The 17460-nt window shown below is 36.8% G+C and overlaps 1 protein-coding gene across 4 annotated transcripts in view; it reads right to left on the bottom strand.

Annotated features, from left to right (window-relative positions):
- Positions 1-17460, bottom strand: part of Cad96Cb (protocadherin Fat 4-like Cad96Ca) — a 372880-nt gene that overhangs the window by 61199 nt on the left and 294221 nt on the right. For all 4 annotated transcript variants that reach the window (XM_067083989.1, XM_067083991.1, XM_067083990.1 and 1 more), the window contains one exon: positions 15725-16804. In XM_067083989.1, the coding sequence (XP_066940090.1) occupies positions 15725-16361 (637 nt within the window). In that variant the 5' untranslated portion in view covers positions 16362-16804. The remainder of the gene's footprint in view (positions 1-15724; positions 16805-17460) is intronic.

Genomic DNA, 17460 nt, shown 5'->3' on the forward strand with positions numbered 1-17460 from the left:
ATATACTGTACAAAATGTAAGTACCTTACATCTGATTTCTCTCTCTCTCTCTCTCTCTCTCTCCCACGCAAATAAACAAACAGTAAAGCAAATCTCTGGAAAAAACCGACAAAAACACAGATTGAGGTATATAAACTTTTAGGGAGAAAAACATACTTGTCATGGAGGAGGGGAGCCTATTAATTCCAGGAGAGTGACCATCTCCAACTCTATAATCATCGGGATAATTCTCAACGCGGACCTTCCGTGATAAAAATACCCGTCAGAGAGAGAGAGAGAGAGAGAGAGAGAGAGAGAGAGAGAGAGAGAGAGAGAGAGAGAGAGAGAGAGAGAGAGAGGTTTCATTTCACGGACAATTTCCATAATAGCTCGAAAAAGGCTACCATCTGGCTTCCTTTTCCTTGTACGAAAATAACAGCCAGTTGAAGACGCGCTGTGACAAAAGAATACATATGATTTTCATAAACCCTGCATAATCAGCCATGAAAATGCAGCGTAACACAACGGCTAATCTTGCCGGGGAAATGGCAGCTTTTTCCTTTCCTCTCCCTCATAATTCAAATGTCACGAGTTCAATGCAATACTATATCTACAACAAAGACTCAAAGAAAGATTATTTGTCGTATCTTAACAAAAGAAAAGGGGAATAATTTCCCGCTCTCGCGTGTAGCTCGCGTGTCAAGGGCAGATGGGTAAAACTGGTGCAATTCGCCAAAATAAAGTCTTGCAAATTATATCCCCGACACAAGAAAAGTTGTACCAAATAGAACTTAATTAGCAACCATCAAATGTCGTCATGAATTCTGCTTATCTGCCAACACAGAAATCTCATCTGGACCGTGAGGGATAAAATTGTATTAGATACATTTATAGGCCATGAAAGATAGGGTAAAAATTTTCTTGAAAAATAATGGCCGAGTGGTTTAATTATTAAGGAAAAGAAATCTAATCACATTTTTTGCAAATTATACAGAATTTGTAAGATTTACTAGTAAAACTATTACCAAGGTTGGGCGTTTATGAAATCTTCATCCAAACTGGAATAACAGTGTGAACACTATTTTAGAAATAAAATAAATCGGCATTCTAAATATTATTTCTTTCGAAAATCTTACTTTTAATCTAACAATGAAGAGAAATCGAAGTGGAACACACAATGAACAAGAGAACACAAAGTAGATCAACATACAATGGAAACTCATTAAAATTTGTCGTGACGATCAAAGTAAATAAGCAATTACTACGTACACCATATACATCATAATGTGCTGAATTTATTAAATGTAAGCTGCTACGTACAAAAACACCAAGAAATATTATATTGAATGCCAGCTTTAATAAGTAGGAACTGTTGGTGGTTAAACAATGAAACCATTGGGATGGTAACGTCAAGATTAAATTTCGACCAGAAAAAATGGTCGACCAGCCAAATGATTATGAGTAAAATATTAAAACCTAACAAATAAGATTAAGAATACTGACAATTATTTAGTGCGAAGTAACTCTCTTGGCCTTGCTAGTTCACCTCGAAGCTAATGGAGACATCAAAGTCCTTCCACTGAGCCGGCTCCGGTTCCTTTATAAGCATGACCTCTTCGCTCACGACCCACGAAAACTCAGCGAGAGCGACGAACTAAATATGGAGACCGTAACGACAATTTAATCAAAACGACTGGACGGACAAATAATCGCGGAAATTATGATTATGATGAAAATGGAGAAAAGACCTTCGAGCATTTTCATTTTAATTTCCGAAGCATGAAGGAGTAACCGCCAGGGATCCAGAATCGAGGCAACGGCGTTGCCACGGGGCCGTGATACTGTATGTAGCTCGTTCTTAACGCGCTCTTAGCTGGACACCTTAATTGTCCGCTGTAATGTTAATACTCACGAATTCAATAAAAAAAAATGTCTGCGCACTTAAACTGTTTTTCTTCTTCTCCTCTCTCCTTCCTCTTTTCCTGGAGTTATTGAGATTTCATTTCTGATTACTGTTCCAGTCACTGGTTGAGTGCAGAAAAGCAGACAACTACGCTTTGACCAGATTTCCCAAAGCATTTTGTCAATTTGGCGAAGTTCGTTGTTAATGGCTACATATGTGACGGACAGAAAAGAATTATTTATATAGTACTCAAAAATGGAAAACCGTTTTTTTTTTTCAGAACTAATCTAATTTACCCAAGAAACATCCCTTCCTCATCATTGCAAAATGTTAGAATATCTTAAATACCGTTGGTAACTCAAAGTAATGTCCTTCTACTTCAAGGGTATACAGTAGGCTGGCACACGTTGTAACTGGGCAGCACTGATCACGTTAAGATATACTGTATGCGAGCAGATATTGGGAGATCTCAAGCTTATGCGTGTGGGTCCACCGAAACTGCACCGAATTAACTTGGGTTATTAACCTAAGCTAGCATCAACCAAGGTCAAAACTTCACTGAAGCAAAAACAATTTTCTGATGAACAAAGGTCCATTTTTGGTAAAATTCACAATTATAGTGTCTCATCATTTTTTTTATATATATATACACATAATATATATACATACATACATACATACATACATACATACATACATACATATATATATACATACATACATACATACATACATACATACACATATATGTAATCTTGACAGGCAGATAAATATAGATTTACCCTACTTAAAAATCTACAGTATTAGTTTTCGAGTGTCTTTCTATTACCTGGCATTTCATAATAACTGTCATTTAGTCACGTAAGTTTGTCAAGTTACAGAAAATAAAGATGAGAGAGAGAGAGAGAGAGAGAGAGAGAGAGAGAGAGAGAGAGAGAGAGAGAGAGAGAGAGAGAGAGAGATGAGCATCAGGCAAAAGTAAGTGTTCAGGACTCACTCCTAAAATAATGATAGAGATTGATGTTTTTACAAATCCAACACCATCACATTAATCACCCATCCTCATTCCGTATGTCCCCAAGCATTCACCCATAAACCCTTCATTACTTTCACCATCATTTGAGCCTTTCCCGTCAGTGAGACTTTCATTCCAATTAAAATCTCTCTCTCTCTCTCTCTCTCTCTCTCTCTCTCTTTGCATCTTTCTTTAATTTCCGATTTTGTCAAGGTGAGGTTTCTATATATAAAAAATAGAATCTCTCTCTCTCTCTCTTTGCATGTTTCTTTGATTTCCGATTTTGTCAAGGTAGAGTTTCTATATATAAAAATTGAAACTCTCTCTCTCTCTACATCTTCCTCTGATGTCTGACTTAGTCAGGGTGGGTTTTCTATAAAAAAAAAGGTGAATCTCTCTCTCTCTCTCTCTCTCTCTCTCTCTCTCTCTCTCTCTCTCTCTCTCTGCATCTTTGATTTCAGAATTTGTTAATGTGAGGTTTTATATATATATATATATATATATATATATATATATATATATATATATATATATATATATATATATATATATATATATAAATAACTGAATGCATCTCTCTCTCTCTCTCTCTCTCTCTCTCTCTCTCTCTCTCTCTCTCTCTCTCGCAGTTGATCAAAGAATCTGTGACGCCAGTTTTACATGAAACCGCTAAATAGAACTCTTTCTCTCTCCCCATTCCCTGACCCAAATTGCAAAGGTTAGAATACGGTTAATGAGCAACCACATACCTGGGCTTAAATGTCACAGTCATGGCATCAGTAGGCACGGCACTGGCCTGTTAGCTCATTAACCTTGAGGGAATAATAACAACGTTACCTTTACGGAAACTGTTGTTCCTTGAAACTGCGTAAGATTGGTTATCAAGGGACTGAAATACGAGCATTCTTATCGAGAAATTTCTCAACCTTTTGTACATACTCGTATCTGTAACGCGGTAATTATGCCCTTCAGTTGGAATAAATGAAGGACATTCAATAATATATGAAATGATAAAAATACAAATAAAAACCAGAAGGAAAATGTTAAATCGTAGGAGCGTGAAAATAAGACAATGAAAAATATTAGGTTTGCCAAGAAAAATTAAACCTGTTACAATTCTAACTAAAAAAAATAATTTTCAGTAACAAAACTACAAAGAATAACAAAATTCTTGAATGGATATTTAACTTTTAGTGACACCAGACTATACGATAAATAATTATTTTAGCTGAAAAAACTTTTGACAATTAAAATTACTTTCTGATCCTTAATTTTATTCAAGTAATCACTGCAAAAAGTAAGTCGATTTCACAAGTTCTTATAAGAACTGTTTTAGAATACTTTGAAATACAATACGGTACTGCACACAAACATTCCTTGGGCTAGCAATTATTCATGCCATATGGGTCTGCTCATTTTCACAGTATATTATCTACTATAAATATATTATACACGATTTTGCCCGCATGAAAAATATACAGACCTAATTATTGCTTACCTTCATCCATCATCTGACATGCCTAATTTCTTAATACATTTTTTAAAATATATAATTCGAATGTTAATGCCACTGAATAAATGAACTATGACAGGATGGGTAAACAACAAACCTGAACAAAATCAAAACAAACGAATACACACACACACACAATGCTGGGGCCTGAACCCTTTGGGGGGGAGAGCTATCTCACGAAATAAACAAGGTTATATAACTCAGGGAAAAACTGCACTACAGTACGAGCAATCATAATCACTATCTTATTTTACTCGTCTCCGTTCTTCCCTCCCCCTAATATATTAGCAGGAGGTGCCCAGCCAATAAACGGTGCCCCTTACATACATGCGCACGTGTCTATGAGTATGTACGAGCGCAGGTCATGCGAGGTTATAATCAATGACCATTACCGGGTGCGTTAACTGTTAATTACAGTGTCGCCTGAGGGGATGGGGGAGAAGGGCTTTAGAGGAATAAATGGAAAAGGATGAGAGAGAGAGAGAGAGAGAGAGAGAGAGAGAGAGAGAGAGAGAGAGAGAGAGAGAATTGGTACTTGAAAAGACGAAAAAATATCTGTATTCAAATTAATATGTACATAAAACAATACAAATAATAATGCACTCGAAAAAAATGAACGAAAACACATATATAGAATAAATTTAAACGAGTAAAGCCCGTCAATAAAAGCTAAAGATCGTCAAAACAAAACATGAGAGAAAGAGACACGTGGGCTAATTGGTAAAGAAGATTACTTTTGGGGGAGAGAAACAAATTAGACTAAAAGTGAAATAAGGAGTAATGCAGTAGCAGAGATATGACGATGGGGAAGAAGGGAGAAGGAAGCGATGACAAAGCAAGCTCAAGTCGTGCATAAACAAAAACCTTAATTGTAATCATGTATGCTTTCGCGCATGCGTAAACAGACGTTTCCGCGCCAGCAGTGTTTGCCTTCGAATACACAATGGGATGTGCTACAAACTGTGAGGAGAGCTTAATGAATTAGATACGCATAAAATGGTAAATTTATTTTTGAATAAATTCTATTTTAGTTAATTCCTGAATATTACTGCATTTCAAATTATAATTTTTCTAAACTATGCCGTGTAAGAAGTTTTGCTTCATCCTTAACTAACAAGAACCAGTGCAAGTATTCGACCACGAGTTTTAAAATCTTTAAAGAAAGACTTTCACTCCTTCATTCACTTTTGGCTTACCAGGTCTCACGGTGACTCACCGACATTCACATCTGACTACTAAGGTATACTTAACCTACGACTGTTGCCAGTATTCCCTTAAAACTTGTATGGGTGATAATGGGTTACAATGAGGCCCGAGAACCCAACAGAGTAACAGAAAGGATATAAAGTTTCGGGAACGAGAAAAGACTCAAGTAAGAGACCTAATGGATACAGTCAGTGATATATATAGATCTTTACTATTTCATACGACGAGACAAATGAGTCTCGATCTCCTAAACCCTTCCAGGAACGAATAATAATAAAAAGGGGGTTTTCTTTCTCCTGCGCCGATTAAGAGCAACTTATTCGGAGGTCTGTGCGTTAAACTCTGGCAGAAAAGGTCGTAAACATGAGGAAATATGACTCAGGCACGTTAGCGTCAAGCTGGAATAACAACAAAACCCTTTTTCGCGGAATTGCCGACGTTTACCAGAGACATGCGAGGAAGGCGCTCCCAGGAGGAAAAATTGTAGAAAAAACACAGCGTTGGCTTTTGAGTTTTGACTTTTTCTTAGCAACAATAACAGTAAAGATAATAATGAACATTTCTCTTACTATTAATACTGCTGCTACATCGAGAAAATCAGCAATGATATGAGCAATAATATTATACATAACAGCTATTACCACTACATTATTATACTATTATTATATATAACTGCTACTAGCGCTTTATTATTATACATAACTGTTGGTACTAGCTCCATATTATTATAGAGCTACTAGCACTATATTATTATACTTAACTGCTACTAACACTAATGCATCAATAACAGTAATAATAAAATAATAAGAAAATGAGGCCTATGGGATATATTGCTCACCTGAGCTACCTTGTTGTACTTGAAATTACATGATCAAGATTTTCCTCATATATTCGTAACAAAACTTGAACTCATTTTGGCCCCACCCTAGACCCTGATGTCATGGTGTGAGCAAACTTGAATCTACACCGCAAGTGGATGATGATTGCGCATTAATTTGACAAACTGTTGCCTTGTTGTCCTTGAGAAAAATATCCACAAGATATTCCCTGCATGTTCCTAAGTACAACTTTGGATTTCTATCGCGGACCCTTCCACACTTCAGAAAGGCTTCTAACACTTTTTTCTTTTTTTGTATTTCTGGCCTAGTGGGTCTGGAGAAGATTTGAAAGTTCCACACCGCCCCATTTACACTATTTCTTGACAATTTCCAATAAATTTCCTTTACATAAGGATATTTTGTACCAAGTTTGGATGAAAGTGATCTCGTAGTTCTGGTGAAGAGGTGGAATATATGTAAAGTTTATGCCAGGCATATATACATATAAGTTATTCATCATTATTATTATAATTTTTGGCTTTTGAGAAGGAGGTCACTGCAGTTAGGTAAGTGGCAGTTTGGAATTTATATTTAGAATCAGCGTACAGAAAATACAGAGAAAAAGACTAAAATATAACAATAACAACTCCATACTGAGTGTGGAGTTGTGATAACGAGAAAAAAAAACATTATAATGGAAGAAAACACCCAACAAACAAAAGGAAAATCTTCCTTCTCCGCGTATCGAGTTCAAAGTAATTCTTAAACAGGGAAGTAAAATCACCCACCAACTGGGATCATGTCAGCTCAGCGTAGAGCGAAGGCAGACCGGAGCCTTCATATCTCTCAAATCTATTACGCTCTTTTAGATATTACATTAAAAGGATAAATTGCACAGTAGCAGTATGGCCTCGCGGTCAGCCTAATTGTTCGAAGGCATGCGACGGAACAAGAAGAAGAAGAAGAAGAAGAAGAAGAAGAAGAAGAAGAAGAAGGAGAAGGAGAAGGCGAATGTATATCAGGAGGAGGAAAATACGCACCCCTTACGAAAGAAAGGAGAGACAGGAAGGAAGAGGAATTAAAAAGGATACGGCACATGCAGAAAGAGTGACGAACAGACGAGATGGAAGTGAAGGATGAAAACAAGGTAAGACAGAATACGAAATGAAACCAAGAGATAAAAGAGAGAGAAAATAACGTAAAAATTAGTAACTCGTGGATCCAGAATGGGAACATGAAAATACCAGAGGAAAAAGAAAACAATGAAATAAATCAATGTAAACAGTACAAAGGATATAAAATATGAAAATAAAGCAGTGAGAAAAATATAAAATTTCCGAAGATGGTCACTTTTCCAAAAAGTTAAGTCCAGATTTTGAAATTTCCTTTCACCTCATCCATTAACCACCATAAAAACACTACCCTTGTACCTATAACCACTACATATATCCGTAATTAAAGACGATACACGAACTACTGACTCACGAATTCAAAAACATTTAAATGATAAGTTTTGACAATGACACAAAAGGTGCTATGCTATTCTCTGGCCCTTGCTATCAGCATTAGTGCTGTGCGTGCATTTCACGTGGTCTAGCGTGTATCAAACTGAATCATGAAATTCTAAGAGTAAAAAACATTAAAACAAATTTGGATTGCAGACGTATCACAAAGAAAAATAAACATAGCTAATTTTAAGAAATAAAGATTATATGACATTACAGCAAATATGCCTATTAATAACTGCCAAATTTCCCAGCCTTTTAATAAATGAGTGAATAACAACGGTGCGAGTCAGTCTTTACATAATACAAAGCCTTTAAAATTACACTCTCAAAGAGAGAACTAAGTGGAAAGCAAACTGCAAAAAAATACAGGTAGAATTATAAAACGTAATTAATTTACATCAAGAGTAAAGATTTATATATATATATATATATATATATATATATATATATATATATATATATATATATATATATATATATATATATATATATATATATATATATATATATATATATATATATATATATATATATATATATATAAATTGATATATGTGATCAACTAAAGACGAATATATATATATTTTATATATATCTATAGGTGGTATGATCATACAAGCTAATGTCTGAGAGAGAGAGAGAGAGAGAGAGAGAGAGAGAGAGAGAGAGAGAGAGAGAGAGAAGGGTAGAAGGGTCCTGTCCTTTCTAATAACACCATCAGACCCATCGTCTCCCCTAAGGAAACCTAATGGTTAGCCTGGGTAGTGCGGCGGTCTTTCTGAACTCAGGCCTACCAAATCTCCAGGACTGTCAACGTATAAGCCTAACCTCATTAAAAAAAAAAAATCCAGGACTAAGGTTTAATTTGGACAATTACCCAAGTGTCAAGGTGATATTATCCTGAAATACTTGATACGAAGAGCAGTAATTGAAAGACTGAAAAAAATATTAATGTATACTTAGCGAACGGCTCTCGAAGACGATGTCCCATTATGTAGCAATGGGTGGTTATTTGAATTACCTTAAGAGAGAGAGAGAGAGAGAGAGAGAGAGAGAGAGAGAGAGAGAGAGAGAGAGAGAGAGAGAGAGAGGGGGTTCTGTCCTTTCTAATAACACCATCAGACACATCCTCTCCCCTAAGGAAACCTAGAGAGAGAGAGAGAGAGAGAGAGAGAGAGAGAGAGAGAGAGAGAGAGAGAGAGAGAGAGAGAGACCATTATGTAGCATTGGTAGTTATTTGATCTACTTTGAGAGAGAGAGAGAGAGAGAGAGAGAGAGAGAGAGAGAGAGAGAGAGAGAGAGAGAGAGAGAGACCATTATTTATGTAGCAATGGTAGTTATTCGATCTACTTGAGAGAGAGAGAGAGAGAGAGAGAGAGAGAGAGAGAGAGAGAGAGAGAGAGAGAGAGATAGCATTGGTAGTTATTTGATCTACTGAGAGAGAGAGAGAGAGAGAGAGAGAGAGAGAGAGAGAGAGAGAGAGAGAGAGAGAGAGAGACCCATTATATAGCAATGGTAGTTATTTTATCTACTGAGAGAGAGAGAGAGAGAGAGAGAGAGAGAGAGAGAGAGAGAGAGAGAGAGAGAGAGGGGACACGGTCGACGGGCGGCGGTGACAGACGTATCAGATGAGACGGTAGTTCTTAATAAGAGGCGGCCGACGTCGTAGCTAAAAGCCCCTGCGTCCCGCCGAAGGACAATAACAATCCATAGGCCTATAAATAATTTGGGGGTTTTGTCTTTTGTCCCAAGTGTCATGCTCATTATCATTCCTTCTGAATAACAAAAGCACAAAAGAACGAGCCAAAGCTATTTACTTTTATAATAATAATAATAATAATAATAATAATAATAATAATAATAATAATAATAATAATAATAATTTTATTGGCATGTCTTAAAATGGAAAAACAAATCCGGAGTTATTAACTCTGCAAATAATAATAATAATAATAATAATAATAATAATAATAATAATAAAAAATAATGTCACTGAAAAAAGTTTCAAACCTTTCGAGTTCGCGGTCACGTTCCTGACCTTTTCTTGCTTGAAAAATGTGTCAACATAAAATCTTACGATCGTACAGCTTTCTTTCTATTATTGCTGGACTGTGTGTGTTTCTGGACATCGTGATAAACCGAAAAAGTCTGGTGGTGTCTTGTTTTTGCTACTCCTTATTAGACAAGCCTTCTTCCCTCCGATCTGTATTGGATGTTAATAATAATATCGTCGCAAGGGCATCTATTAAGAGATAATCTCCGTAAGAATCGAAGAAAGTTAATATAGAGCGGGCTTGAAAATTTAATGTTTTGTGTAAAGACAGCATTATAACTCAAACTGTGATAAAACAGACCACAGAAGAAATATAATAAACAAAATATGAACTGCATATTATACAGAATTTGTTGATTTTTTTTAAAGGATATGGAAATATATATATAAAAAATCGCATGTTTATGGGAACATCCGAAGTAATACCAGAGAATGGAAAATGAAAGTTTTACTTGCTTAAGTGAACGACAATAAAATTTGCTTTGTTCAAAGACTGACGGTTTGTTTTTACAAAGACAAATTGTGGCAACAACTCTAAAACTAAAGCCAAGGTATACACAGTGACGCAACAGCCGGGAGATAAGCCATACTAGGTTACGACACGACTAATATAGATTTGACGTGAAACGACCCTGACCTCCAATTCGTTTATTTACTTATAAGGAACCGCCCTCATCCACCTCCCAAAGTAGGAATCCCAGGCCACTCCCCCAACTCTAGATATGCCAGCCGTCGCTCCCCAACCCTCAACCCCACCCCCGCCATCACGTTGCCTTCCCAATTCCATTCCCTTCAAATCCTAATCCAGTCTGGTACGATTCGTATAGTCCAATTGCATGCAAATGCTGCGACTCGGCTACTGGCCAAGGTCAGATTAAAATGACATCTTCTTTCGCATCAGCAAATGACTAATGTGTAATAAGTGAAGTTGCTTAATTAAGAAAGGTGAAATGGAAACCTAAGATACAGAAAGAGATCGATAGGAAATTAAGCAAAAGCATGCTAGGGGGCCATGCGATAAACTGATTAGTCTAAGAGGCACTGCCTATTAAGGACGATTCACGTTTCCAAAGTACTCAGTCGTGTTATTTCTCTCCTATTAACCCAAAGTTTGAAATGCTTTCAACATTACTGATCATAAATACATAAAACACACACACACACATATATATATATATATATATATATATATATATATATATATATATATATATATATATATATATATATATATATATATATATATATATATATATATATATATATATATATATATATATATATATATATAAATATAAATCTGCATGTATCTACAGGCATTTATGAGCGTTAACACGTCTAAACACAGGCACCGAAGAAAAATATAACGCTCAACTTCTATAAAATAAAATTCGAACAAATAATCGTAGGTTACCAAAAATATTTCATGTTAATGTTGTTGTCAAAACGAATTTGACATTAATTCACATTTCTTTCTTAATTTCAAAAGAAGACAAACCGGCGAAATCGATCTAATCAAAGGAACAAGAAACCACTCTGAACACTGAAACACTGAACAGGACAAGAAACCACTCTTAACACTGAATATTACGTATCCATAACCACTGAACACGTACTGTTAAACCAAGGACACAATTAATTAATAAATGAGTTCAGAATAATATATTGCGTTCAGAATAATATCAGGTGAAGATGACGGTTGAAATGGCCCAAAAGAAGAGCTACAAGGACTGGTCTGGCACGAGTGTGGATGACTCACGGAGTCCTAACAGAAAATGGGGTATGTGATTGACGAGGTAAAACTTTTTGCTTGTTTGCTTGATTTAATAAAAGATGGCGTCATAATATCAATCAATGACGGGTCTCGTTTCACAGAACAAAAGCATTGTGGAATGTACTGGCATATCACCATAAATAAACGGTAAGCAATGAGCTTACATAACGTACATACGTATAGGGACCTTGCACAAAGAAGCATTACAAAGCAATGATGCCTTCTGAACGCGTTTTCTCGATACTAGATTGTTCAAGGTATGCCGTCTCCCATCAGGGAAATAAGGAACTACATAATCCACAATCTATTTCTGACATAACCCAGGAAAGAATTTATTGTTATAATAAAGTACAGTGGACGATCATTTCACCAAATTATCGGTCGGCCACAATAAACTCCATTATCTTGTTAACAGCCATTCTTCCGCCATTCTTTAACTCCCTCCCTCTATAAGAGGGAACTTAAAACAATGTACAAAGTATGCATATAAGTGCTCATAGCGGGAATACGGAGATCCCGTATAAACGTATTATCGTAGCTTATATAAAATTGATAATGGATACAGGCGAACTCTTCTGCTGTAGTACTTTTGTGTATCCGACTACGAAACCTCACCGTAAATAAGGAACTGATGTATTTAAATGTAGTCAAGTCTCCAAATTTCAGTAAATCATAACTGATTCACTATTATTACCACAATTAGAAAAAATAAGCTGGAGAGAGAGAGAGAGAGAGAGAGAGAGAGAGAGAGAGAGGCGCATTACTTCGAAATCAAGCCCTTTCCTTTCTCTTGTGAACAATATAAATCTGAAAGTTTCTTCCGTAAAAAAAAAAAAAAAAAAATTCCAGGGGTGGAATGGAAACAATACCAAGACATTACTGAAAGCGAGGAAGAAGCAGGAAGACATGATTACTGGCAATATAACCCTTCCACCTTTTAGATAGACACACACAGGCAGAATAACAAAGACTTGCTACCTTTTTACACAGGCAGAAACTTACAGACGCTTACAAAAATGTACATCCCAGAAAAGAGAACAGAAGCACGATTTCTTTATCTACAGTATATGTCCTCCTGGAGTTAGACTATCAAGGTTTAGCAAAATCCCTATAGATAAACGAAAATACTGAACAATGCTTTACATTTTTACGTACGACACTCTCAAACATTACCGCTTAATTTCTGAATATTTTTATGTTTTAAATGACGTTTCAATGTAAATTTCTTTATTCATACGCTAAAACAGCGCGGCAACAAACCATAAAAGAGAAAACCTAGACGCACAAAAGAGACTTCACAGTCACGATACATTTACTTACATGACCTGTTACAGTGAAGACCCATGCTATCTTTGTTCGTACAGAAAACCAACGTCACAACATTGTAGGTCAACGACGCAGACAGTAAAAAAAAAAACACATTCAATTAACTCAGCAAAGGAATTAAAAGACCATTAGGAATAACATTTAAAACCGAAGTCTCTGACGAAATATGAATTTTTTTTAGCAAAACGACTGAAAATGCTAATGTCAAAATGTCACATAAATAATTTTTTGTTTGCACCGGCCTATTTTTGGGGGTCTGGTATTAAGACACTGGTTCATCCACAAACTAAATATTTCAGAGGTTCGATACTTTAACCTAAAGCCTAGACCTTATCTTTAACATTTTTTTAGTTTTGTTTACAACTAACTAAAGCATGGAAACAAAAATTCAATGGTGCTTCAATTAACATACAAGTATGCAATATTTTGAACACTGAATAGATTCTTATAAACATACTGCATGCAAATCTACATTATTTATTCTTTTTTTTCCCATAAAGTGCTACCATAGAGTAACTTTACTTCTAAGTGTCTCAAAAAAAAAAAAAAAACCGTTACTGAATAGTTTGAGCACACAACAGATAACCGAAGACGTATCTCTAATTTTATCTACTTTTCTGAGCGGACTAAAATGCTAATCAGCATCCCAAACGCTGAACCAGAATACTGAAGACGTGTCCGACATAACTGCAATAATTAGGTAATGCCATTATCATAAAAGATAAACGTCAACGAGAAATGTTGCCAATAATCAGGAATGTTGGCAAGAATTTTCAAAACCAGCCAGGCCTGATAAATGTCACATAAGTGTCTTTGTTGAAGCTGTTCTCTTGGCCTCTACTGTACATACCAGGATTTGAGAGAGAGAGAGAGAGAGAGAGAGAGAGAGAGAGAGAGAGAGAGAGAGAGAGAGAGAGAGAGAGAGAGAGAATGTGTTTTACTCTTAATGTAAGAAATGTCATTTGATGACAAAGACTGTTGGTTACATCAGTTATGTGAAATAACCGTAAATATTTGGTAGCTAAACGACACTGAAATTGTTTATTACATAATTAGGAAAATATGTAAATATACTATAAACCTCCCACTCAACATTCCAGAATAATGAATGACAACAAAAAATTCATTATATAATGAGAGGGTAAGCATAGATATAATGTCAAAATAATGGATGTGAAAAAGAGAAAGAATGAAATGAAGCATCTGAATGAATCAATGGAAATAACAGCAAACAACAAAGCCTGACGGAAATACTAATCATAAAAAAAAAACAGAACAAGTAAAAATTCTTAACCACCTTGAAGCCGAAAAGAAAAATCAATAAAAGGCTCCTCACGAAAAAGAAATTATCAATTTCGACGACGCCACTTCAGTGAAATATGACCCGAGGAGGGCAATCTTTCTGTAAGGCACCTCGGCAGCGCACACGTGCCGTCATCTGTCATAACGCAGGAAGTCACGACCCGGCCATAATCGTGAGCGAGATAAAACGCGTCATGAAGGCTGATGAATGAAAACAAACATTTGTCGTGGCTCAGCCAAGGTAAGAGAGATATATACAAACAATTTGGGTTCCACTGAATATATTGCGCGGAGGCTGTAGAAGACTCCTCCTAGAATTTCAAGTAGTGGTTTGAGGAACCGTTTGCCTGGTTTTTGTATGCGTACCTAAGGAAGGTAATAAATACACCTCTCTCTTTCTCTTCCCCATACATACATTATATATATATATATATATATATATATATATATATATATATATATATATATATATATATATATATAGAGAGAGAGAGAGAGAGAGAGAGAGAGAGAGAGAGAGAGAGAGAGAGAGAGAGAGAGAGAGAGAGAGAGAGAGAAATAATATCCTTACCGTCGTAGTAAGCTTAATCGTACAAGAGTGAATGAAATAACATTTTTACAGCCTTATTAAGCTTAATATTACTCAACAGTTTAAAGGTTCAGGTTATAAATGGAACAAATCTGCGATTCTTATGAACAGAAAAAAAATAAAGATTAGATAATATAAATGAGAAAAGGCCATTTTTAAGGAAGCGTCTCCACGATAGTTTGATTAACCAAAGAATACGTTCCAAACGAGATGGTTAATACATGTTAAGGATAGACAACTAGAGGGTTCATTAGTGCACAGCTGTAGAATTAGTGATGGCAAAAGGCTTTGCTGAATAAGGTGAAACTAACAGGGACCTGCTAATTAGACAAGTTCTAATACAGGACTTTTTTCTGCAATACTTCGAGCAGGTAAGGTGACCAACGTCAGACCATGTCATATCTAAACAATGAGCCGTACTTCCTAACATTCTAATCTGTGCATGAAGTGCGTCAATAATTTCATTCTGATAATGCATTAAATTCTTCAATATTGAAACAGCTGAAATATTTAGCTCTGGACTTCATTTTTGTACCAGTTAACATCTTTTTTTCATAACTGGAAATTCTTACAAATGCCGGAAAATAACTTCGCCATAGGTGCAGATTAAGTTGGCTGCATGCCAGCACGGCCTGAAGAATTAAGCCTAAGCTCCATTCACAAACATCAGGTTTCTCGTTGGCGTCAGCAATAATCAATTCATTCATGAGACAGCGAAACAAATGGGACGTCACTTACCCTGAGCAGAAGCAGAGGGACTCGCCAGCAGAATACACAAACAGGAGACTAGCAGGACGTGTTTAGCATTCCAGAGGGTCCTCCACATTTTGTTGGATGTATGGAGGAAGGAACTAGTTGATACAGGTGGGTATGCGCATGACCCGACTGCTGCGGATTCGGTGGCACAGTATGAGATATTTTTCGTTAGGAGCTCCCCGACTAAAGGCACCGTATTTGCAAACGCGAATGGCGCCCTACCACTGTCCATAATGTCACTGGAATGACCCACTACAGTAGTTCTGCCATCACAGTCATCACCACCGTCGTTTTCACTAACAATCGTATTGTCACTATGAGGACCAAGCCTCCCTTGACAAGCACTGTTGGTTTCCATGATTTGGTCGGTCACATCAAAGGCTCCCTTCCTCCTCCTCCACCTCCTCCTGGAAGTGCTGCTACTTTTCGGTTCCTCTCCTTCTTCGCACCTCGCCCGACAGGATGTCATAAGTGACAATGTTGTTTCGGTGTTAACAAGTGGCGAAGGAAAGCAGTGGCGGTAGTGGGAGGAGATGGTGGCGGAGGATGTGGCACTAGAACGGCAAAGGGAGGAGGAACCTCGGAGAGCTCTTGGTAAGCCATCGTTCCATTCTTCCATGGCTCAGTGGAACGGCTGGGAAGGAATGGAGGAAGGGGATGGGGGAGGGATTGGAGGGATGGAGGGGGAAGGGGAGGCGTAACGCGAAGTCGACACCACCTGCAGTTTGATGGAAAAGAAAAGCCTCAGAAGAAAAAAAAGTCTTCCAAACCAATGACGAAGAAGAACGACGACTCTGGACGATGCGTTTCGCTTTCGGATTCCCAAAGACGAAGACAATGTGGCGTATCTTGAGGGTGAGTGGGCACGAGCAAATGACCCGCTGCTATTCTTCCTCCTTCTCTTCTTCTCCTTCTTCTTCGACTGATTACTCAGAACTTCAGGAGGTCAGACCTCCTCCTCCTCCTCCAAAAGGAACCTTATTGCACACGTAGAAGTGTCTAACCCCCACCACTTGCTTCTAAAGGGCGGGGTCAAGCTGTCAACCCAACATGCTGGTGTTCCTGCGGAGAAAAGATAAAAAATGAGCTTTTAGTAACCATCCACTCTTCACTGCTCGTAGAAAGTCTTAAGGTTTGCTTTCTTTTTAAGGCATGCGTGTCTGCTAGGGCTAAGTGACAAGCATTGTGTCCAAACCGCACACAATCAATTAAATTAACTTTATGCTCATGGCTTGAAACTTCAGTGTGACCGGCGGATTCCTTTTGGAATAAGTGTCTTATAATGAAGGGTCACTCTCAACACAAAAAATACTGAACACATGCTTTGGTGGCTCAAATTGAGAAGCTAGTGATAATCAAACGAAAGCAAACCTAACAGACCATTTGACTGACGCTCAGTTGTAAAAAAAGGAATGAATTATGAAATCTAGCTACGGGACGTCAGTCAAGTCTTGCAAGAAACTATGAAAATTGCAGAAAAAGAAAGTTCTGCAATTAGCAATAAATGCAATGATAAATGTAGTTTAATTTCAATAAAAAAAATATAAGAATGGAACAGATATAAAAATAAATCAGGAAATTAACAACACAATCTACGCCAAACTTCGCACTTGATTCCTGTCGAGATCTTAATTTATTTTATGGTTAAATTGCTTTTATACTGTTACTTTTAAATCTCATGTGAAAACTGTCAAGCATGAAGGCTAACACGTTACAAT

The sequence above is a fragment of the Macrobrachium rosenbergii genome, chromosome 41 (assembly GCF_040412425.1).
Source record: "Macrobrachium rosenbergii isolate ZJJX-2024 chromosome 41, ASM4041242v1, whole genome shotgun sequence".
Lineage (NCBI taxonomy): Eukaryota > Metazoa > Arthropoda > Malacostraca > Decapoda > Palaemonidae > Macrobrachium > Macrobrachium rosenbergii.